We start from the raw sequence: 24,680 nt of genomic DNA, 5'->3' as shown, positions 1-24,680 counted from the left end.
GGCGGAGCGAGAGGGGCGGCTAAGGCGTGGTGTTGATCTTGCTGAGGGGTGGGCGGGAGGCACCCAGGGCTCCTGGGCGCCCAGACCACAGTGCTCTGGGGTGGACCCAGGACTCCTCCCCCTGAGGGCCTGCCCACAACCCTTGGGGGCAGAGGATGGAGTCCTGAGATCTCAGAGAGGGGCCTGGCTTGACCCCAGACTTCTCTATAGAGTCAGCTCCCAGATCCTAGGAAGGGACTTGATGGTGGGGGGGGGGGGGCACCCGGAAGCCAGCAGATGCTACAAACATTCCCTGCCTCCCCCCCCCCCACCCCCCCAATGTTTTGTCCACAGCAAGATCCTCGGCAGGGCAGGCAGCCGCTGCCTCCCAACCCTGCAGGACAGAAATCCCTGAATAGTGGTTTGAGAAAAGTCTTTGTGCAGCTTGTAACACAAGGCTCCCCCCAGAACCCCTCCCCCTGAATGGGGGAAGCAGGAGACATGGGGGGAGGCGGGGCCCTCTCGGCCCAAACTTGACTTCCGTGCCCCAACTTGGGGCAGGGGGGTTGTCTAAGATGGGAGGAGGGTTGGAAAGGGGAGAAGGAAGGCTGGGATCGCTTTCCTCTTAGCCAGCTCCAGGAGGAAGGCGCCTCCACCTTTGGGGGCAGAGGAGGGGTAGGGGGAAGCGGGGAAGAAGAACCACCGTGAGGCGGGGGCGGCCTTCCCCACCCCGGAGGAGCAAAGCTGCAGGGGCCGGACTATAAAATCCACTCGCTCGCGCCGGCCCACATCACATGTGAGCAGGGTCCCGGCTGTGAATCACAGAGCCCACCCTGCCCTGGTCGGGCTGGGGGAATCGGGACGGCACCTCTACGCAATCTCTTTGATTCTGCGCATGTAATTGTGCAGGTCAGGGGGCGGGGCGGAACGCGTGGTGCCGGTCACATCCGGGCAGCCCCATCCCAGGTCCTCTTCGTCTTCCTCGTCCTCTTCGCCGGCGGGCACCGAGTCATAGGCCAGCTCCTCGGAGGGCAGCGTGGTGAAGGTGGTGAACTTGACCCGCTTGCGCTTGGAGGTGGGCGAGCTGGCGGGGTCCTCGGCCTGGTCCCTGGCCGAGCCGCCCGAGGAGCCGTCGCCCCGCCCGTGCACCTGACTCTGGACGCTGGTCTGCGAGCTGCCGCTGCTGTGGTGGTCACCGTGGCAGCAGGCGGGCACGGTCTCCATCGGGTTGCTGGCGGGCGGCGACAGCTCCCCCTGCACCCGCAGCGGCTGCCCGTTGCCCAGGAACACCCAGTGGTGAGAGTGGTCCATGCTGGTCTGGCCCTCGGGCGGGATGCGCTTGTGCCGGTAGCGCAGCACGAAGACAATGCAGTTGATGAGGAAGACAAGGATGGCCAGGCAGAAGACCCCCAACAGCGCGTACATGCCGATCTCCAGGTCCGTCAGCCCCCGGGGCATCTGCAGGAAGCCGGTGGGCAGCGGCAGGAAGTCTTCCGTGGGTGGCACAGCTGGGCTGGCAGTGCCAGGGCCCACGGCCTCGGGTCGGGGTCCCGCAGTGCCTGGCGGGCCAGCTCCCCGGGCCTCGTCCTCGCCCCCTCCGGGCCCTGGCTGGCTGGGGCCCGGGTAGTCGTAGGTGGGGTCCTCCTCCTCCCGCCCAAAGTGCACCCGCAGGCCCACGCGGGTCGTGGCCAGCACACTCTTGCGCTTGGTCTTCTGGCAGCTCTCGGCGATGGTGAGCTCTGCGCGGAGCAGCTCCCCGGCCCCCTCGGCTTCCGCCACCACCAGCGGAAAGGCCCGGTCCTGGGTCACCGTGGCCACGCGCTCATCCAGACTGCTCACCAGCAGCCCGTAGTCCCGGGGGCTGTAGAGGGAGAGTGGGGCCGTGGTGCCATCGCTGTAGGAGAGCCAGAGGCTCAGGAGGGCTTCCTGGAGGTGGAGGAGCAGGAGAGGACAGGAGTCAGAGAACTCTTAGGGCTGGCTTCCCTGCTAGATCTTGAGCTCCCTGCTATTCCCAGTGCTGGGAACCATTATTTGCATGGGAGTTCTCCTTTGGAGGTGGTGGAGAGGGCACACAGAATAGACTCGTACCTCCCTGAGAATATCCTCGCCCACTTCACCCTTCTCCCCTGGATGAGCTGATGGTAAATCCCACCTTGGGTCTAACTCGAATCCTCCTTCCTGCTCTAGGAGCCACACCCCACCCCCTGCCTGACTTTGGTTTTACCCCCAGCAGACACGTGGACATCGAGAACACAACATACTCAGCCTCAGCCTTGTCCTCTGTGTGTGACACCTCCTGAGAACTGACCTCCTGACCTCCTTGTGGATGGAGACACAGGGCCCAGAGACAAGCCACTGGCCTGGGGTCACAAAGCAAGTTGAAGCCGAGAACTCCTGAGTCCTGACTTCTGGCTTGGTGCTCAATACCCACCTTTGCCCTCCCTGTGTCCCCACATGTAACTTTTCATCTTAGACCATGGCCAGTGTCCTGATATATCTGTGGGGAGGGGCAGCTGTAGTTGATGGCGGCGGGGGGTGGGGAGCGTCCAGAGATGGGTGAGGGTAATTCCCGGGGGTGGAGGAAAAGTTAACGGGCCTTCTGAGAATCCAGGAGGGAACCCTCTGCTGGAATGCCTTGTGGTGGCAGGTGCAGGAAGTGAGACCTTGGCCAGACTCCTATGCAGCTGGAAGGGCGATGGGGTGGGGCAGGCTTGCTGGGCATGAAGAGTAAACGGATCTTCCATTATCAGAGCCCCAATCTGGGGGGACCTGCAGCCAGAGCCTGCAGGTTCTCCTTCCACACTCCAAGCCCCCAGGCTGGCCAGTTGGGCATCTGGTTACCTGCTTGAGGAAGCTGAGGGTCTGCTGGGCGGCAGCGGTGGCCAGGATGGTGTGGCTGCTCCCAGGGCTGGGTCGCAGGGAGAGGGCGAGGCTGGCCACCACCTGGGCCTGCAGCTGTGTGATGCTGACCTTCTCCTCCGTCACTGTCAGCAGCGTCTCCCCAAGCACAGACTCCGTCAGGGGGGACACCACCTGCAGCAGAGTTGGGTGAGAGTGGGTGAGAGCCAAGAAAGCAGGACAGCCCCCCCCACCCCGATCCCCAACCAGGGAAGAATCCACAACCAGGAGGATGGTCCAGAGGCAAAGTGAGGGTCAAGGGCTCACAGGAGCACAGATCAGAGGGGTAGGTTGAGTTTTAAAGAAAACAACAGCCCTCCCCCCACCCCCACAGTTGGTAAATAGCAATTGGTGGTCAGCCTCGATGTCAGGGAGACAAAAGGGAGTGGTGGGGACTGGGGCAAACGGGAGAATTCCTGCCCATGTCAAAAAGGCATCAGTACTGACTCTAGATGATGAATGCCAGGTCAGAATGCAGACAAATTTACATTAAAAAAAAAAAAAAAAGGGAAACCTCCCAATTTTTAAATGGTGGATCCATTGGTTTTTAAACCAAATATGTCTACAAGCATATTTCAGCCCATGAGTCACTATTTATAATCCTTTAGGTGGATGATATCTGCCCAGGCACCCAGTTATCAAGGAGGAAGGTCAAAGTTGAGTTCCTAGATCTCCACAATTCCCTTTCCTGGCCTCTGGGTTGGCTGAACCCTCCCCCCGCCCCCACCCCCTCCTCACCCCCATCTACTCTCAGGGACCACACCGAGCCATGCGAGGTTGATGAGCCTGGGAGAGAGAACCTTCGCCAAGGTGAAGTTGACCTTGACCTTCGATGATGGAATTTCCAGCAAAAGGGCAGGTGGGGAAGCAAGTGTGTTTCCGGGGCTGTCTGGAGTTACTCCCTGAAGCTGAGGCCCCAGAAATCCTGTCTTGGGGATGTCTGTATCATGGTGCACTCCCTACCACATGCATACCTTGAAGGGAGTGGTGCCCGGCTCCAGCCCAGCCAGCGTGCTGCTGTCTACCATGCGTGCCACTCGGGGGTCACCCACCCGCATGAAGTCGCTGACCAGGTCGGTGACCTCCACCAGCCAGTCTGGGCCCAGCATGGTGACCACCTGGTCGGTGCCCTCCGATGATGTCGTGTGGAACTGGGTGAAGACCTGCAGGGTAGCATGTTGGTACTGCAAGGTGCAGCCGCGACTCGCGCTCTGCGGCCGCTCCTCCTCCTCGTCCTCATCCTCGCTCTCCCGGGCTGACCTAGGTGGGAGAAGCCAGAGATCAGGGCTCCCCACCTTGGCTTGGACCTGCACAGGTCCCACTCTCTCCATTGCCCTGCCAGCCCCTCCCCGGCTCCCATGGGTAGAAGCCTGGGCTCATCCCTTCTGTCTCTGCCAAGCTTGAAGCCCAGAGTCTCAGGCTTTGCTCTCCCAGATGGGTAGCTTCTTGACCCTCCCTATCCACCCCAGGTCCCTCTCCACCCCTGCTTGGCTGAATCCACACCTGTGACTAGCTGGCATCAAATATCAGCAAATACTGCCTCTTTCTCAGCACTAAGCACGTGCTGGGGCCTGGGCTCAGCTCTAAATTGGAGCAAAGGCGATCCTTGCTCAAGTGCCAGCGAGCTTAGCTGCCTCCTGTCCTACAGCTGTGTGGCAGGCAGAATTTGGATGTTTAGTTGATGAGATTTCCAAGTGGCATGTGGGAGGTGTGTCCTGGCTTCCTGTGACTGCTCACAGCGAAATGCAAGAGGAGAGGGATAAATGGAGGGAGGAACTGGCAAGCAAAAGGGAACCTGGACTTGACAATTGGGGAAATTCTCAAACTCTCCAGATTGCCAAAAAATGTGAAAATCAGGAGGTTCACCCAGGAAAGCAGGCTTTGGAGAGAGAGGAGGGTGTGGCTAGTGCTTCACAAGGATCAAACCACTGGAAAATTCATTCACATAGAGGGTTCTTTAACTTATGTTAACTGATTTAATCCTCACAGCAGTCCTCTGAGTTAAGTGTTAATGTGCCCATTTCAGAGATGAGGAAACTGAGGCACAGTAGCCTCAGGTTGCCCAGTTAGCAAATGGCAGAGTCAGGATTTCAATCCAGGCCATCTGGCTTCAGAATTCTGGTTAATTCTGACAACAAATGAGAGTCTGGCATGCTAACTAGTTATGAGACCCAGGTGGCCAGTGTTCAAACTTTGTAGGGTTAGGGTCCTCACTACTCAAAGCAGCTTCAGCATCACCCAGGAGCTGGCCTGAAATGCAGGCTTACAAGCCCTGTCCCAGGTTCACAGAATCAGAAACTGCATTTTAACAGCATCCTCAGGTAATTCATGTGCAAGTTTGAGAGGCTCTGGTCTACACCGCCTTGCTTTTCCAAATCTCTGCAGAACTGAGCTGAGCCCAACTCTCACTGTGCCACCTGCTTCTCTCCCCAGCCCCACCCCTCCTGCTCAGCTGCCTGCCATTCTGCCTCTCTTCTCTTCTCTGCTGGCTTGTCTCTCCAGCAGCGATGAGTGGGTGAGCGAGCATGCTGAGTACCCATGAGCCTGCCCCACAGATGGGCACACATCCAGGTGTGTGAGCCTGGATCCCAGTGAGGGGGCCTAGTGTAAGTCACTGTGTACCTGGCTGACGTACTCCAAGTGTGTCCCTATTGTGCCCAGGCTGGGGCACGCATGTACAGTTGTGGGTATGCCTGTGTTGGTGTTTCTACTCCATTCTGTCTTCTCCTTGACTGCTACTGGGCCAACTCCTTTGTCACTTATCCTTTAAAACTTAGCTCCAGAGTCACCTCTTCCAGGAAGCCTGCTTTGATTTCTCCTGGAGGAAGAGGTGGCTTTTTCCTTTGTGCCATTTGATTCTCTGCACTCAGGGCTTCCCCCATCCACTGCTCAGCAGCATATATACGACGGCTTCCCTGATGGACCCAAGAGCTTGGCTGGGTCAGGCTCTGGCCACACGGACCCCCTCCCCGCCTCAGAGCCTGGCACACAGTAGCTGCTCCATAAAAGTTTGTTGATTGCATAACCGACCTGCAGACTGTGTACACCTAGGGTCATAACACACACATGCAGATGAGTCTCCCCAACATCCGTGGTGTGTGGTGGGGCTGTACCTTCGGTCGGGAAGGATAGGAACCCTCCAGCCCTTCACTTGGCTGAGGCGGGCATCCGAGAGCTCGATGTGCAGGGGCAGCTTGGGCACCCAGACGGTCATTTCCAGGGGTGCGTTGAGGACGTCGTAGCGGAACGTGACCCTGGCATTCATGGATCCGCGGGATTCCTTTCCGCTAACAAACACATAGTCACAGCTACTGGATACCTGGGGGGTGGGGCGGGGGGAGAGAGCTTGGTTGGCCTATTTTGCCCTACAGGTCATCCTGGGGGCAGAGCAGGGGAAGGACTTCAGTCTAACCAGGAAAGTCAGCCAGAAGCCCATTGGATAGAGAAAGTGCCAGTCACAAGAGGCTGAAGGGGCGGGACCGGGAGGGAAAAGGCTCCTAATTTAGCTCCTCTGGGAAGAAGTGAAGTGAAGTCGATCAGTCTTGTCCAACTCTTTGCGACCCCATGGACTGTAGCCCACCAGGCTCCTCCATCCATGGAATTTTCCAGGCAAGAGTACTGGAGTGGATTGCTATTTCCTTCTTCTCTGGGAGGAGGTGTCAGCTTTCCTTGTCTCCAGAGATCATCTCTTAGTGGCTCCTGTGGGAGGTTTTTTGCTCCCTGGCAAGAAGTCAATGTGCCATTCCTTTGAAAGGGGCTGCTTCTGATGTGCCAGGCCACACCGAGGGCAAGTCTGCAGGCTGAGGGTCCCCTGCACTGGCTCCCCTCCCCAGCATGACCGCCTGGGCTCTGGAGTAGGTGTCTGATGCGCAGAGGAGTGGCCTGTCATGAGCAGGACACTGGGGTGTGACTGGGTGGGGAGGAGGTCATGGAGGAGAGGGTGGCGGAGGGGCAGGCCAACGGCTCCTCCAAGGTGCCTCTGGCCCCAAGGTTCCAGGCAGATGGGCCAGCTGGTTAATTTCAGGAGGGGGCTGTTCCAGCCAGAGGTGGAGGTGAGGGAAAGAGAGAGGGAATTTCAGGACCAGAGAACCCTAAGCACAGACAGGTGGATGACTCCACCAATGGGAGGAGCTTTTTTGCAAATGCATGCCCACCAGGACGCCACCTTGCGTTCTTAGAGGTTCCCCGGTGAGCATATGCTCGCTGAACACATCTTGGCGGAGAGCTGTGCCCACTCACCGAGGTGTCCGTGCTAGTACTTCAGGGTAGATGCAATTGGTGTATGTGGAAGTGCCCATGTATACACCTGGCACGCCTGGAGAGAATCCTGCGTGCGATGCAATTAGGTGCTTCAACCTGTGCACACCCAGGGGTGTCCATCCCTGCATTTGGAGGAGGGTGTATCAGGCAGCCTGTAGGCTGATGACACCCCGAAGGCTCCAGTGGGGGGTGGTGGGGAGGGGGCTGGGATGGCGGCTCATCTGTAGAGAAGAGCCCATGACGGTCCCAAGCCCCTCCAGGCTCTCTTAGTCATCTGGGGGTGGGTGGTGGGTGAAGGGGCGTGGGATGGCGACCCCGCCAGAAATGCTCATTTCCCACTTTGGAAGTCAGAGAATCCCAGCTGAAGGCTGGCAGATCCCATTTAGAATATTGGCAAACTCCAGAAAGAACCTGAGCATATTTCGCTGAGAATGGAAACTAATTTCATTTAGAATCTTTGCTAATTCCCTTTGGTGTCTAAGCCACGGTGACTCTTCTGGTCCACTCTGGGGTGGGGCTGGGGGAGTCTGGGTGGCAAAGGAAGGTGCTGGGTGAGGGCTCTTGGGGGCAGGCCCATTTCTCCCTATCCTAGCCTTCCAGCAGTGGAGAGCCCCATGGGCCTGGGCAAGGCTTCTGGTCCTCAGGAGACTGTGGGCGTGTGGTACCCAGCCATCTGCTCTGGCTCACTCTGGGGACTTTATTCCTGAATGCGGGGGAAGGAGGAGGTGAGCCTCAGGCACCCCCATTCCTGGAGGGATCTAGTGTAGAGCGTGGAGAGAGAGAGAGCACACATTCCCAGGGAGGGAGAAGGAAACTCATATCCCCGGTGCCCCCGCTGAAGGATTTGCAGGAACAGAGACAGATCCTGCTGTCTGATCACTTGATTTTGACACCAGCCGGAGGCTGCATAGCAAGCAGCTCGCCCACTTCCAGGTACCAGAGCTGGATGCCTCTCGCATCACTGCCTGCTCCACTGCCTTCTCCCCACATCTCACCTCTGATCACTGTCTAAAGCCAGGGGAAATCTGAAGGCCTTCCGGGGGGAGATGGCAAACTGGGTGGGATGGCCTTCACTGGCCATCCATGGCCACCATCCATGGAGGATGTTCGGCCCAGATGGGGTCCCTGGGGAGGAGCTCAGGGAGAGGCCTTCGGGAGTTGGAGGGGTTGCCAGTGGGTGTTCCCAGAGTGGGTCCTTTCATAAAACCTTCACTCCTGGCCTAATTCATGAGCTGCTGCTTCTTCATTTTAAAAATATTTGTAATATTTATTTATTTTAAATAATTTTTAATAATATTAAATCTAGTATTTAATATTTACATTTAAATAATATTAAATTTTAAATAAAATATTTTAAATAAATATTTAACAACATTATTAAATGTTTTAATATTTATTTGTCGGCATCGGGTCTTAGTTGCTATGTGCAGGCTTCTCTAGTTGCTATTCATGGGCATAGCTGCCCCACGGCATATGGGATCCTAGTTCCCCACCCAGGGATCAAACCCACGTCCCCTGCGTTGCAAAGCGGATTCTTAACCAATGGACTACCAGGGAAGTCTCCTAACTCATGTTCTTCTGGAGGCTTCCACCCTGGGCTGGATCTCCATCTGTTCACCAGCCCCCAGGTTTAGGGCCTGTCTCTGAGTACCCCCAGGACCCACTCCCCTATTGCCTTACCCAATGTTCGCCAGACAGCAGGGGTCCATAGCGACTTGGGGATTCAATTCAAGTTGTCAACGCTGCCTTCTCCTGTCAGCCTGCCAGAAGGCTCTTCTAGGGCCTCCCCTTGCTCAGGCTGGATGTGGGATGCTCTTCGTCCCCCATCCCCTACCACTTCCCTCTTCTTGTCTACCAAGGGAGCCTGTCTGAGATGTGAATTGCCCTCTAGAGTGGTTTCCTACTCCCCCTGCAGGTCTGAGGTCTTTCTCCCAGGGCCCCCACCTCCAGGAAGCCCACCTTGATGATGTCCTCATTGTCAGATTCGCATTCCACCAGGGCGGAGACGTCTAGGACAAGGCCGGTCACCTCGATGGCGATGACCTTGACAGGGATGGCCACTGTCCGGCCCGTCAGGATGGCGGTGTTGATGATCTCTGTGTCCTGCAGGGAGGAGAGGAGGGTGGGCTCTGTGAGTTGCCTGAGGCCCCTTGCTCTCCCAGGACCACCAGCCAAGGCCCCCGGCTCCTGGCTGCCCCCACCCTGCAGATGCATGTCCTTCTTGGAAGGACACCGGTACACCTGCACAGACAGATGCATCTACCCAGCCTCATGTGTCTTCTCTGATGCTCTGCTCACGTGGACTCCCATGGGTGCCTTCAGGGTCTACCCCACTCTGCTGCCAGAAAACAATGCTTCCCTAATCCTGCACCATCTTTTCAACATCTTTGATGCTCGTCCAGACTCAGAATAACATCCAGCACATTTGCCTGGCTCTTTCACGTTCCCCTAGGCTGGCTCCACTTCCTCCTGGCCATTCCAGATGCCCCTGGGCTGGTCCCAGACAATCATTCCAGTGTACTCTCCCTAAAACCCGTTGCTTCTTTGAATAAACTATTCCCTTTCCCATCGCTGCACATTTGTGCACAAGATCCCCTGCCTAGAGCACCCTCATCATCTTTGCTGTGTGAGTTCTTCCTCCATGAGTCCTTCAAGGCTCCACTGTATGCTCACCTCCTCCAAGAAGTCCCCCATGGAGACACCTCTCACCTCCGTGCCCCTCAGCAGCCACTGTCCCACTCCAGCACTGGGCACAGAGCTTGCCTGCCTTCTGCGAGGGAAACTCACCATGGCCAGGGGCAGGATGGCCTGCACATCCCGCTGGATGACCGTCAGCTCAGTCACGGCCCGCTCCAGGTCCGGCAGGGCTCCATGGCCCCGGTAGTCAATGTGCCACATGATCCTGCGCTTGACTGACTGGCTGGTGAAATTCTCCATCTCAAAGTCCAGCTGCAGAATCTCCAGGGGCCCCTGGCCCTCCCTGCATGGTGGGGGAAGGGACGAGAGCCCAGGAACAAGGGCTGGGAGCAGCTCAGGGGCTCCGAAACCTTTGCTGGGGACTCTATCCCTCCTCAACGGCCCGCCCCAGGGCTCTTTGAGCCCTCCCCAGCCTGGGGAGTCCCTAGAAACTAAGCCCCAGCCCTTCTGCCGGCTTGGCCTCCTCCATCAAGACTTCCCCTCACACTCCCCCGTGGTGTCCTGCAAAAAGGTGAACAGAGGAGCCACCCTCGCTCACCAAGGGGGCAGCGGTGTGCCCTGGGCCCAGGACACATCCACGGTGGCTGTTGAATGCTTGGCCCCGGTCAGCAGCTCCGAGGTCACGTGCCATTGGCCACTCCGTGACTTGGTTCCTAGAAGGGTCACACCCTTCTTGGCCTTCACCCTGGGACAAAGCAGGAAGAAGAAGAGGGAGAGGGTCAGCCTGGGGTCCCAAGACTGCCCACCTGGCTACCACGCTTAGGCTGCGGCTGGGAGAAGGGGGAGTGGGTGAGTAAGTTACCCCAAATTCTAGACTCAAAGCTTGAAACTAATCTGGGGACTCTGGTATCACATAGCTGCAACCTCTGGCCCTCAGTGGAAGCTGTAGTCCCTTCTATTATATCTCTACCAGGTCTTGCCATACCTGTTTGCATACCTTAGTGACAGGGGACTCACTACTTCGGCACACATCACATTGCATTTTCAGAAAGTCCCTGAAAGGAGAAGCCTCTTCCCTATAATTAGCTGAAATAGAACAGTCATGGGCTCTGTTGGGGCAAGAGAGAGCAATTCTCCTCCACCTTGGGAGGTGAGCAGGTATTCTCTGAGTCTTCTTTTCTTCAGGCCTAAAATCTTCAGGGCCTCCAACTGTCAATTTTGGCCATAGTTTCAAGTCACCCATAGCCTAGTCACCATCCTCTGGACACTCGGAGATATATCTAAAGTGTAGTGTCTTCAGTGGTGCTCTAATTAACACTAACTAAAGCAGAACGATTATCACCTCCCTAATTCTACACTCTCTACTCCTATTAATGTAGCCTGAGATCTCTGAGGACTGATTTAACTCACATTCACATTCAGGTATTAATCACTGAATTAGGTATCACCCTGGGCATGGCAACCCACTCCAGTACTCCTGCCTAGAGAATCCCATGGACAGAGGAGCCTGGCAGGCTGCAGTCCATAGGATCGCCCAGTGTCAGACACGACTAAAGCAACTAAGCAGCGGCTCTCCAGGAATATCTGTACTTCAGGGTAGGACATTCAGGAGAGAAGGCAATACTTGAAGAAGCTGGAGGTTAATGGTGCTGTTTCGGGCCCCATATATCGTGTGCTTGGGTTGGTGGGGAGCATTTTGGTGGGGCTTTTCTTATATCCTCAGAATCACTCAGTAAGGCTCAAACCACGTATTCTGCTTGTGAGACATCATTATATTTTGTGGTGATGTGATATGATTGAAGGCAATTCTGAATCTGTGAATTGTATCATTCTCAGGGTGAGGAAAAATCTGGGACTGCCCCCCCAGCTTTTCACCTAACCCCAGGATTAACCAAATGTCCTGAAACATGGACACTCTCCTGTTCCTATTTTGGCTTGCAGTCAAGGGGCTGCTGTCAGATGTCCATTTCTCCTCTTTGGCCTCAGTCTTATTATTTGTAAAATGGGGGAGTTGCACCCACTAATGTCTAAGGGCCCTTGCAGCCCCAGTTCTATCATTTTGGATGTCTTTGCTTGTGAAAATAGATATTTCCTCTCTATCATGACACTAAAGAAAGCTGAGCACTGAAGAATTGATACTTTTGAACTGTGGTGTCGGGGAGGACTCTTGAAAGTCCCTTGGACTGCAAGGAGATCAAACCAATCATTCTAAAGGAAATCAATCCTGAATATTCATTGAAAGGACTGATGTTAAAGCTGAAGCTCCAATACTTTGGCCACCTGATGTGAAGAACTGACTCATTGGAAAAGACGTTGATGCTGGCTGGGGAAGATTGAAGGCAGGAGGAGAAGGGGACGACAGAGGATGAGATGGCTGGATGGCATCACCGACTCAATGGACATGAGTTTGAGCAAGCTCCAGGAGTTGGTGATGGACAGGGAAGCCTGGTGTGCTGCAGTCCATGGGGTCACAAAGAGTCAGACACGACTGAGTAACAGAACTGACCAACCATGACCCTATGTCTGTGAGATAGGGAGGTCAGAGCTGATGTTTTGTGGCCATTAGGCAGAAGAGAACACTGAGGCTCAGATCAGTGAGTTGTCTTCTGAAGTTGCTAACGTGATAACAGGAAGAACTGAGACTAGGATATTGGAGGAGCAGGTCTGGGCGCGCCCCTACAAGGTTTTCAGGTGTACATCAGACCTTGGGAGGAGGCCAGCCCTCCCCCCTCTACCACACCCCACACCCCACCTCCCAGCCATAGCCCCCTACCTGAGAGTGAAGTGCTCCAGGCTGGGGCTGGAGGGAGAGGAGGAGTTGGGGGCCAGGTAGAGCACAATGCTGAGCACCTCCCCCGGCTTGAGGGGCCGGTCTGGCAGGCGGATCATCAGGTTGCTGTCCAGCCTGTGCTCCTGCAGGGTCCTCCTGGGGGGCGGGCGGAACAGGCTGATGCTTCCAATGCGCAGCAGCGGGTGCTGGGTGGGGCTCTCGGCCCGGGCCCCGACTCCGGGTCCGGCGCCCCGTCGGGTCCCCCCACACCCACCCGACGCATCGGGGGCATGAAGTGTGTAGTAGAGCTCGGCTTGCTGACTCTCCCCGGTCGCCTCGGGTTCCAGCCCATCCGGAGACTTGCGGCGGGCGCTGGGCGGTGCGGCCGGAGCCGGGGGCCCGAACCAGGCCAGGGGCAGCTCGGCCCGCACGAGACAGGTGGCCAGACCCCCGCTGAGGCGGCAGGAGCTCTTGACCTCCCGGGCGTCGCGGAAGGCGTGCAGGCGGACGCAGGGCAGCCGCTCGGTGACGCCGAAGTCATCCCAGTCGCGGCCGGCCACGTAGAACAGCACCTGGGCCACAGGCTGCGAGGCGGGCACGCGGGAGTGGACGATGAAGGCACGCACCTTCCAGCTGACCGTCAGGCGCTCGGGGATGTCCAGAGTGCTGGACGGCTGCAGGAGCTCCCGGGCCACTACCTGGCTGGTGCTGAAGGGCCCCAGGGAGACGTTGAGGACGGGCAGCTCCTTGGTCTGGAACACCACGAAGGGCTCGGAGCGCTGCAGGGAGCCGTTGGCCACCGTGGGCGGCGGGGGCCGCGCCTCGCGCAGGAAGAAGGCCAGTCGCGTGTGCGACAGGCGGTAGCTGATCGGCAGCACCGGGCTGGCCTGCGGCCCTGGCGGACTGGGGCTGGCCGGGTGGGAGCGGCCAGAGGCTGGGGACAGACAGAAGAAAGACCCCAGAGTGGTCAGGAGAGGGGGCTCTCGGACCCCAGGGCACCCCAGCCTCTCACCTTGACAGAGAGCTGGCCACTCCCTGCCAGACCATGCTCTCCATCCTTGTGGCTCCAAGCCTGGCCCCACCTTAACTGGTGTGTTCATTGCCCTCTTTGCTGATTCCTTCCTCCCGGAGGTAAGGGTAAAGCTAATCCCTGTACAAAGCACTGGGAAGCTTTAAAGAGGCTTTTCCCTCCCGCATCCTCATTTGTAAAATGACTATAAAAATTGTTTCTGCCTCCAAGTGCTATTGTGAGGACTTACCAAAGTCATATGTGTAGAGTGCCCAGAGCAGAGTGTGGTGCTGAGGCAGTAAGTTTTCTCTTACTGTTATTAATGGTACCGTGCAGTACATATTACTGGCTTTCCCAGTGGCTCAGCGGTAAAGAATCTGCCTGCAGTGCAGGAGCCTAAGGAAATGTGGGTTCGATCCCTGGGTCAGGAAGATCCCCTGAAGGAGGGCATGGCAACCCACTCCAGTATTCTTGCCTGGAGAATCCCATGGACAGAGGAGCCAGGTGGGCCACAGTCTACAGGGTCGCAAAAAGTCGGACATGACTGAAGTCACTTAGCACGCACACACAGTACATATTTAATGGTTTTAAATTGTTTATTAAAATCAAATGATTATTTGTGCATTATTATGACAGGCAGTGACTTATTTGATCCTCCAATTAAGTCTTTGAACCAAGTATTATTATGATCTCCATTGATTCAACCAGTTTTCTATCAGCAAGTTCTCTTTTTTGAGGGCCTATACTTATCCAATACTTATCTCTTACAAATGAAGGGGCTGGAAGCTTAAATAACTTACCCAAGTCCACATGAGTGAAAGGGGCCAGCAGTAGGATTCAAACCTGGGGCCACCTGGCTTTCAGACCCAAGCCTTTATGGCTCCAGCTGCCTCAGGTGGTGCAGGGTCCCCAGCGATTCCATATGCTCCCCCCCAACTCCCTTTATGCTTACGTGAATGCTCAGTTGCTAAGTCGTGCCTGACTCTTTTGTGACCCCATGTACTATAGTCCACCAGGCTCCTCTGTCCATGGGATTTTTCTAGGCAAGAATCCATGAGTGGGTTACCGTTTCCTTCTCCAGGGGATCTTCCCAACCCAGGGATCGAATCCACATCTCCTGCATTGCAGGTGGATTCTTCGCCACTGAACCACCTGGGAAGCCCTACCAGCCCACAGATACACACAGGGAGGTGGATCGTCACTCCCCAAACCCAAGCGTGGGCCTTGGGGTCTTGGGCTTGACTTCCCGCTCCTCTTGGCCCCTCTCCCCATCCTCGCAGGATTGCGCCAGGTTCTAACAACTCCACCCCTTGGTGCTCTGTTTCTGGGTTTGAAAGCCAGGTGGGCACAGGTTCAAATCCTACTGCTGGCCCCCTCCCCAGGTTCTGCTCCAGCTTTGGCTTCACTTTTGTTGTTATGACAACATAACAGAATCTAGCTGGGTCTGTCCTCTCTCCAGCTCTTCTCTCACCCCCTCCCTGCATCGCAGCCAGAGGGATTTGTTTCCCCCAAACACCAATTCTTGGCTCCTCATTCCCAGCTCAGCACCTGTTGGACACTGTTAGGGGGCAAGAAGGACCAATGTGGGGAGGTTTGAGGTTTGAGAATCGGTTCTGGATCTTCCGATGGACCTCTGAGCTGTGTTATTCACTTTTGATGCTGGGTTGTCATTTGTTTTTGAGAATCAAGAAATTCCCCTATAATTCATGCAACACAATGCAAACGTGTATACTATTAAAGACTCTCTTCTTTCTTCTTACAGAATAAAATTCAAACTCACCTTGCGCCTGAGCATGGCATTCAGGATCCTCTAACAGGGGGCTCTAGGCTTCCCATTCCCCAGCATTCCTCTTCCCAAGCCCCTGCTGCTAGCATAACGAAACGACTTCTGGTTAGTGCTTGCTGATGCTGCATTCCCTGGAGAAAGGCATGGCAACCCACGCTAGTAGTCTTGCCTGGAGCATTCCTTGGACAGGGGAGTCTGGCAGGCTACAGTCCATAGGGTTGCACAGAGCTGGACACGACTGAAGCGACTTGGCATGATGCTGCCTTATCGCAGCTCCTATGCTCATGCTGTGCCCTCTGCATTGGATTCTCTCCTTTCCTATCTGCCCACATCCAAATCCAAACCTTCCTCCAAGGCCCTGCTCGAATGGTGCCTCCTCTGTGAAGCCCTCCAAGATATGACCTCTACTCCTGGGAATTTCTTCAGAGTTCTGCCCCTCTCTGTGGGGAGAACTTCTTTCATCCTGCCTGGCAGGACAGTTATCTATGAGACCTTGCACTCAGCAAGCCTTTAACAAATCACGATTGATTGACACTGAGTGATTCACAGAGACCTCGAGCCCAAGGAGGAGACTCCTAACTGATTACACAGTGGTTACTGCCACGTATGCATATTATTATTTTACTACCGTCAATGAAACCTTGACAGTTCCACAGACATTCACATCCAATTCCTCATAAACCCAACGAACTAAAAATTCTCTGCTCTTGAAGTTCTGATGTCCGTGTCTAATTTTTTATTTAAATCTGTGATTTAATTTTCTAATTTAACAAATGAGGCAATTAGCTAGGGGCATGACAAAGGCCCTGGGTCAAATGTCCTAAGAGGAGTGGAACCTGGTGTCTGTGACCCTTTAGGGCCTCTCCCAAGCAGCCCTTCAGATTACCTGGGGAAACCTCTGGTCTCTGGTCCTCTGGACAGCCTGCACTTTAATCATCAGACTGCTCCCTTCATTTCCAAGAGAACTCTGTTCTCAGGCCACCCTTCCCCACTAGACATTCTGCAGTGCTGCAAAGTAAGCCAGTTTTCAGTGATGGGGTGGAAGTGGGGGCCGGGTCCCAGATGAGGATGGGAAGGTGTCTGGAGAGATGACAGAGACTTCCTGGCTGGCGCCTGGAATCCCTGCCTCATGGTTACCACTGGAGTCTCTGAGAAGGTGTGTGTGTGGAGGGGCTGGTCCCAGGCACACAGGTGGGATCTGGGATGGTGACCTGGGCCAGGGCACACAGCCAACCAACTGCTTTGGCAGTAGCAGGAAGCAGGCAAACAGAAGCTTCGAGACTCAAATTCAAGGTTTATCCTCGCCACACTCAAACGGCAACTTGCTTCCCACTTTGAGCCTCAGTTTCCATCTCTAAAATCGAGGTGGTAACATCAGGCCCCTCATGGAGATGTTGAGGGGAGCTGAAAGACCAAGGGGGAGGGGTGGGGGCACTGCTACACGTGATGGGATGTCCAGGGCCTGTGGGTACTGAGCCGAGATGGGGAGAGGCCACCGTGCCCGTCCTGCGGGGGTGGAGCAGAGCAGCGGCTGTCAGGACTGTGCTCAGGCTGGGTGGACAGGGCGGGGACATGGATGTCAGAACCACCGGCCCCACCTCGCTTATCATCCCCAGGAGACCCCGAAGGCTGCTAAGTGGCACTTAGTCCCCTTTGAGCCGCTCACCGTCCCAACCTGAGGGCTGGCCGTCTGGACCCCCAGAGGCACAGTTGGGGCGGGACTGTCAGATGGGCAGCAGACGCGGAGGGGCGTGGAGGAAGGGGTTGGAAAAACATGCCTGCCTGCCCTCCTCCACCCTCAACAGATGTTAGCTGGATGAATGCAGTTCTCTGAATGAACCTCTCAGCACCAACTGGGAAAGCGCGGGCTAATGAGAGCACCCTCAATGGGGCTTCCAGGGGAGACCTGATGGCCGGTGGGCAGAGGGTTGCTGGCCCTAGGCTTGGGACTTCTGACCCTTCCCAGCAACCTTGCAGATAAGGAGACTGTGCTTCTGAAACGGGAAGCAACTTATCTTAAGAAACCAACTAGCGTTTAGAAAAGGGAGCCAGGAAAGGTAGTGTGAGGGTTCCACAGTTTTTGTACTGATGGCATCACAACACACAAACACTGCCCCCCCCATCACCACCATGAATCATTGCATCCTCTGGGGCCCTGAGGACCTTCTGTGGGCTGAGTGGGGATGGAGGTGTCCCCGAGACCCCCGCGCTAATCTCTGCTCTCCGGCTCACTGACTCTGGAGCCTAAAGGAGGTGGCTTGATCTCTCTGGGCCTCAGTTTCCCCAGGGAGGTGGGGAAGGCCCTGGAAGCCGTCTGGTGGGGCTGCGGGGAGGAAGGGGAGACTGGTGGAGCTGCCAACAGATCAAGTTTTCAGGGACACGGTGTGTGAATGTGTATGCATGTGTGCATGTGTGCATGTGCCGACGTGCACGCTGGCCTCCACGCTAGGTCCTGAGGTGGGGAAGGGGACCTGCAGGGGTGGATGTGCTGGCCTGGATTCACCCTGCCTTGGAAACAACTCAACTCCCTCCAGTCTAGTGGGAAGCATACACACACACACACACACACACACACACACACACACTCGTGCTCACATAGAGCCGGGCACACACCTGTCTGTCAAGCCCCACAGCAGGCACCCCTTGACAGGTGGTTCTGAACCCCTGCTGCTCCGGCTCTCATTGATTCTGCTTGACTTGCCAGACCCCAGACTCCACCTGCTGACTTCTGATTCGGCTCGGTTCGCCCTGTGGACAAGACAACATTGTCTTCCTGTAGGTGGCCTCCCCTCCCCGAGGAGCATCACTTGGATTCTCCCCTGCCCACCCCACCATCCACATGGCCTTGGGCCTGCGGAATCATATGGGTCTGCTCCCGACCCCGTTGCTGTTTCCCTAGGAAGGCGGTTCTCCCTGTCTCATCATATCTCATGATCGGCATTAAGGGCTGAGTTGTGCCCCCTCCCAGATTCACACGTCCAAGTCCCAACCCCCGGAACCTCGAAATGTGACGGTGTTCGGAGATGGCGATCTTTGAAAGAGGTGATTAAATTAAAATGAGGTCATATGGGTGGGCCCTAATCCGGTAGAACCGGTGCCCTTAAAGGAGGAGATTAAGACAGAGAAACACACGAGACGAAGACCCAAGGAGAAGGCAGACATCTACGGGCCACAGCGCGAGGCCTCAGAAGGAACCCACCCCGCCATCACCTTGATCCCAGACTTCCAGCCTCCTGAACTGCAAGGACATAAGTTCCTGATGCTTTGCCACCCTGTTCTGGCAGCCCAAGCAGGTTAACGATAGGAGGGATGGGCTATTTCCACCCCTCACAGTCTCAGTTTCCCCAGTGAGATGTGGACACACTGTAAGGGGTGGAGGAGGAAGTCAGGCTGGAACCATGCAACTTTTTTTCTTGGCCGCTCGGCATGTGTTCCCCAGCCAGGGATCGAACCTGCAGCCCTTGTGTTGGAACTGTGGAGTCTTAACCACCGGACACCAGGGAAGTCCCTGGAATCATGCAGCTTTTGTCTTCGGTGATAATGAAGGTACATTCCCAGCCCCGTCCCCTGACTGTGCCTGGCCTGGGACCCTTCCCAGCTGAGCTGAGCTCACTCCTTCCTCCCGCAGCCCTGGGAGGGTGCATCCAGGTCTTTACCATTTGGGGACTATGGATGGGGCTTCCCTGGTGGCTCAGACAGTAACTAGGATGGGGTGTCTGTAAATGTAAGAGGTCTGAACTCCCATCCCCAACCTCCATCAATCTCCTGGCCCCTCCCCTGGGCGCTGAACCTGCCCAGGCTTCGGGACCCTTGGGAGCACCATCCTTGAGGCCGCTTCAGGACGATGCCCAGCTGGGAGGCAGCAGGCTTCATCCTTCCCCTCTTGTTCCAGAAAGAGACTAAGGCATCACTGGAGTGAGAAAGACACTGGACCCGCCAGCACTGAAGAGAAGATTTGCACAGGGTGTGGGGGGTGGGGTAGTGAGGACCCCTCATTCTGCCATGCCTGGCCCAGGCATCACCTCCTCCCTGAAGCCTTCTTGTATATCTCCACTGGCATCACTTGGGTGGTGAATTGTTCTGTGCAGCTCCAGCTCTGGCTGATCTGGAGCTTGGCCCTGGTATGAGCATGAAATGCAAAATCGATGTTGTGTCTCATTGGTCACCTCTGTGAATGCTCCCTGCGGGGTGGGGTGGGCAGGATGCTGGTCCATGTGCCTCTTCATCTCTCAAGTCACCTCCAGGACCAGAGGGCAGGTACTTATTTATGCTTTCGCCTTTCCAGCTGGCTTGGGATCTGGGCAGACACTGGACTTAACCAGTTTCACATAGTGCACGGAGTGGTACACATGTAGGTGTGTGTGTGTGCTTAACGAATGTCAATTCTATCCTCTTCTAAGGCTTGGGGCACATGCTTAGGGCCACTGACTGGGACATAGGCCCTTCCTTTTCACCTCAGCCTGGCCCCAGGTGTCTAGGAGGGCAGCAGGGGGCCTTTGCTACCCCCAGATATGCGTCATACCTTCTCCCCAGACACAAAGGCCACCTCCTTCCAAATCTATAAATGAATCTGTGTGGAGGCTAGGGCCAGGGGAGGGGGCACCTCTGGCCATCTCCCTGCCTCTAATCAAGATCAGATGCCTCCTGCTTCTATCTCTAATTGTCCCCAAATTAAAACTAATCACTTGCAAATCAGAAAAAAAAAAAAAAAGACTGTCATTAGCTTTATAAATTTGAGGCTGTGGGGTCACAGCAGGGCATGTCAGCAAGGCCAGAGGGTGCAGGTTTGTGCTGGGAGAGCGCCTGCTCACATGTGTTTTGTGTGTGTGTGTGTGTGTGTGTGTGTGTAAGCACCACACCCAATGTCTGGTGCTTAGGGATCCTTCAGCACTTACTCTTGAACTTGCCTGAATGTAAGACACAGCCACAGAAAATAAAACAGCCACAGCAAACAGATTCTAGAAGGGCTGGACCCAGGCTGACACAGTCACAGTGTTCAGGGGAGAGACCTGGTCCCTTGTATGCTTATTAAGCCTCCCAGGCGTTGCCTTTATCATTGGAGTTTGGACCACACAGCACTAAGCAGGCGGGATTGGGAGATGCTGAAGGGCTGTGGCCTGCATGCCATCAGATGGCAATGCTGACGGTGCAGGATGAAGCGTCCAGAGCCTAGAACAGTGCCAGGCACACACTGGTGCCAACTCTAGAAACAGATGGGTGACACAAGAGAGGAAGCAAGAGGCGGGGTTGACGCAGGTGGTGAGGATGCTAGTGAAGCTGAGCAGGACCCTGCAGCACCCTTCTGGGTACAAAAGCCTTTCCCTGAACCCTCGTTTCTTGTCTGTAGGAAAAAGGCTTCAGTCTCCTAGTTGGAACTCGGGGAAATCTTCCCCGAGTTCTAAAGAGCAGGCACAAGCAGTTAACGATTCGGAGAATAGAGTCACAGAGCTCCTGGGTCCTCCTGCAAGGATGAAAATAACAGTCTGATACATGTCTTTGAATTGTTCTGCAGAAACTAAGACTCCCCTCCTGGCCCAGGTGGAGGATGCCGACTATATGCTGACCACAAGCACGCAAACCCCAGAGTGGCTGGGACTAGAAGGTTGAGATTCCCAAAACATCACCCTATGACCTCACCACCAGCCAATCAGAAGAAGGTCTGTGAGCTGATCACCCATCCTCCAAACCTCTCCCTTAACATCATCTTTAAAAACCCTCGCCTGAAAGCCATTCAGGAATGTGGGTCTATTGAGCACAAGCCACCCATTCTCCTTGCTTGGCCCTTGCAGTAAAACTTTGTCTGCCCCAAATGCCAACATTTTAGTTTGTTTGGCCTTACTGGGTATTGGGCACATGAACTAGGGTTTGACAACACTGGAGGCCATGTGGTCCAGAATCAAGAGCCCATGGATGGGCTATATCCAGTGACCCCTCCTAACCCTGACCTCCAGGCCCACAGGAGGGGTATGACCTGCAGAGTACACTCCCCTGGCCCAGGAGTTGGCAGTGGAGGAAACTCTCCACTGAGGCCCTAAAGAACTAGAAGAGAGAGGAGGGATGCCTGGCTGATGGGTGGATCTGATCCAGTGCAAGCGCATCATTTCTGCATTCTGAGGCCCTATTTCCCCATCAGCAAAATGATGATTCAGCAACCAATGTACGAGTTACTGGGCTTCCCTGATGGCTCAGACAGTAAAGAATCTGCCTGCAATGCAGGAGACGCAGGTTCGATCCCTGGGTCAGGAAGATCCCCTGGTGAAGGGAGAGGCTACCCACCCCATGTTCTTGCCTGGAGAATTCCATGGACAGAGGAGCCTGGTGGGTTGTCCATGGGGCTGCCAAGAGTTGGACATGACTGAGCGACTAACACACACACACACACACACACACACTAGTTACTCCAAAGTGAGTGTTGGAGTAGGAAGAACCTATATCTTGAGAAAGACTTCATTTTTTAAATTAGTGATGTGTGGTGTCAGTAAGGGTTTTAAGATATAAGATGTTCACATGACCTAATATTGGGGGGTGAACTGGGCAAACTTTCTAGAATGCAATTTCAAAATATGTTTTAAAGGCTTTGAAATCATTTATGCTCCTTGCCCCAGTAACTCTGCCTTTGGGAATCTATTAAGCAGAAACCGGTTCAAAGATTTATGCTGAAAGATATTCACCACAATGCTATGCCTATTAGTAAAAAATTAGAGACAACCTAAATGTCCAAAAGCAGGGTATTGTTCAATAAAAGCAAATGCCTAAGCATGGAGGTTTTCAAAAAATATTTACTCAGGTGGGAAAATGCTCCCCAAATAGTTTGAACTGAACAAAGGAGGATGCAAAGCTGGCAATATGGCAGCATATCAATTTTTTATAAAAATATGTAGACACTGGGAGGAAATGCATCAAAATGCTAATGGTGGTTATCTCTGGGGGTGAGGATTATGCATGATTGTTATTTTTTACTTTATGCTTTTATGTATTTCTAGTTGTCTGCAAAGAACATGTATCGCTTGTAAAATTAGAAAGAAAACAATAAATGTCATTAAAAATGAAGGAAAGTGTTTGAAGCTGTTCCAAGAATTAAAAAAAAAAATAAATAAGGACATTAAAAAATAAAAGGAAGAAGAATCTATGTGGTTTGGGAGCCACACAAATTCACATACAAATCCCAGATCTGACACTTCTTAGCTGTGTAAACTTGAGTCAGTTATATAACCTCTCTGAGCCTCTATTGCCACATTTGTAAAATGAGGATGTATTGTGTTGTGCTTAGTCATGTCCGACTCTTTTCGACCCCATGGAATATAGCCCTCCAGGCTTCTCTGCCCATGGGAATTGTCCAGGCAAGAATACTGGAGTGGGTTGCCACGCCCTCCTCCAGGGGATCTTCCCAACCCAGGGATTGAACCCAGGTTTCCTGCATTACAGGCAAATTCTCTACAGTCTGAGCCACCAGGGAAGCCCAAGAATACTGGAGTGGGTCGCCGTTCCCTTTTCCAGGGGATCTTCCCGACCCAGGAATCAAACTGGGGTCTCCGGCATTGCAGGTGGATACTTTACCGGCTGAGCTATCAGGGAAGCCCAAAATGAGTGTAACAGAATCCATTTCATAGAGTTGTCATGACTAAATAAGCAAATTACTTGGCATAGTTTCTGAAACAGAGTCAGTGATCAGTGCTCATTCATTCATTCATTCATCACTTATTGGTTCTTTGGTTCTGAGAGAAGGGACGTGCTGACCTGCTTTTCCCCAGCACTTGGTGCATTGTTTAGCTCCTGGCAGGTTCCCTGTCAACATCTGTTAAGTTAAACAGGACAAGTGCTGAGGTGACAGGCACATGGAGCAGAATGTCCCGAGGACCTGGAAAGTGGCATTGAGGCTGGAACGAGGGCTCACTGTTGGGGTCCCTGGAACCCAGCCCAGGAACCTGACCTCAGCACTCTCCTCCTCCCTCTGGGCATCAGTGTCCTCACCGGGGAGAAGAGGCTAGTCCCTGCCCTGCCTGCCACATGGGTGACCTCGGGCTGGGCAGGGACCATGTGTGCAGGGAATCCTGGTGGGTTCTCTATCCAGGCAGGGACGGCCGGATAAAGGGGAGGTGACAGCTGGGCCCAGCAGGCCCCAAACACGCCTCTGCCCCCACCCCTCCGCTAGGGTAGGGCTTCTATGTACTCTAGAGCAGTCTGGGTCTTGCACAAAGATGCTGAAATCCAGCCCCACCTCTGCTCATCAAACCCAGCGCCTAGTGTGAGGCTGTTTCTGTCTCTTTTCAAGCTGACAAAGATGCTTTATAGGCTGGTTCATACAGGCAAGACCGTACCCGAGGTGGGACGGTGATAATCCACCCCTTGGAGAAGGAGTCCAGCAGGGGAGAGGGATGCTCCCTGAGGTCTGGGGCCTGAGACAGATGTCCACCCCCGCTCCGAGCACCCCTGCACCTCCCTCCTCCACTTAGCTCTACCCCTTCCCAAAGCAGCGCCCTTGGGGCAGGGCTGTTGTCCCCCTACCAACCTGGAGGCTCCCTGTCCTCTAGCCTCTGTGTCCCCAGCACTGAGGGCCCCTGTGTGCCGGCAGCCTGGGTTGGGCTGGGAGCAGCAGGAGCTGGTGGGGAGGACTTCCATTCAGTGAGTACGTTAATAACTCACTGCAGGGGCGGGGGCAGGGTCAGGGTGGCCCCTGAAGTCTCCAGTGGCCCCTGTAGCCCCCAGGGGCTCCTGCTGCCTCCTTGGAGGCTGCAAATCCTGGGGCAGCAGCTTCCCAATACTGTCCCATCCCCGGTGGGACTGGTGCTCCCCTGGAGCACAACACCGGAATAGTGAGCTGGGGGAGGGGCAAGTAGGAGGGGCCCCCTCCCCCACGTTGCCCTAAATCCCATTGGCCTGCTTAGTCCCATCAGCACTGGGTGATTGGCCAGGTCATTTCCGGCCATCTGCCTGGGAACTCCCGGAGTCTTAACTGAAGGATGGCAGGGCCCCTTCCCCCATATTTTACAGATAAAGCAACTGAGGGTCAGACAGGCTCTGTCATTTATAAGTTGTGTGACCTTAGGCAAGAGGCCTAACATCCTTCTCTTGGGTTTCCTGGCTTCCCTGGTGGCTCAGCTAGTAAAGAATCCACCTGCAATGCAGGAGACCTGGGTTTGATCCCTGGGTTGCGAAGATCCCCTGGAGAAGAGAAGGGAAAGGCTACCCACTCCAGGATTCTGGCCTGGAGAAGTCCATGGGGTTGCAAAGTGGTGGACATGACGGAATGACTTTTACTTTCATTTTCACTTTCACATTGAAAAATTGAAAAATGAGGTGATAGCGGTCTCCTTTTTAACTATTAAAAATATTTATTAATT

General features: G+C 54.8%; 1 protein-coding gene across 1 annotated transcript in view; it reads right to left on the bottom strand.

Moving 5' to 3' along the window:
* Window positions 1–849: 849 nt before the first annotated feature.
* The window catches only part of TMEM132E (transmembrane protein 132E), a 58,408-nt gene continuing 34,577 nt past the window's right edge, over window positions 850–24,680 (bottom strand). The window contains exons 2-9 of the mRNA XM_055580134.1: window positions 12,548–13,478; window positions 10,373–10,519; window positions 9,925–10,117; window positions 9,097–9,240; window positions 5,991–6,196; window positions 3,852–4,137; window positions 2,821–3,012; window positions 850–1,905 (exon numbers count right to left, since the gene is read on the bottom strand). Of these exons, the coding sequence (XP_055436109.1) occupies window positions 850–1,905; window positions 2,821–3,012; window positions 3,852–4,137; window positions 5,991–6,196; window positions 9,097–9,240; window positions 9,925–10,117; window positions 10,373–10,519; window positions 12,548–13,478 (3,155 nt within the window). The remainder of the gene's footprint in view (window positions 1,906–2,820; window positions 3,013–3,851; window positions 4,138–5,990; window positions 6,197–9,096; window positions 9,241–9,924; window positions 10,118–10,372; window positions 10,520–12,547; window positions 13,479–24,680) is intronic.

The sequence above is a fragment of the Bubalus kerabau genome, chromosome 4 (assembly GCF_029407905.1).
Source record: "Bubalus kerabau isolate K-KA32 ecotype Philippines breed swamp buffalo chromosome 4, PCC_UOA_SB_1v2, whole genome shotgun sequence".
NCBI lineage: Eukaryota > Metazoa > Chordata > Mammalia > Artiodactyla > Bovidae > Bubalus > Bubalus kerabau.
Note: the sequence above shows the minus strand (reverse complement) of the source record. Positions and strands in the feature narration are given on the sequence as shown.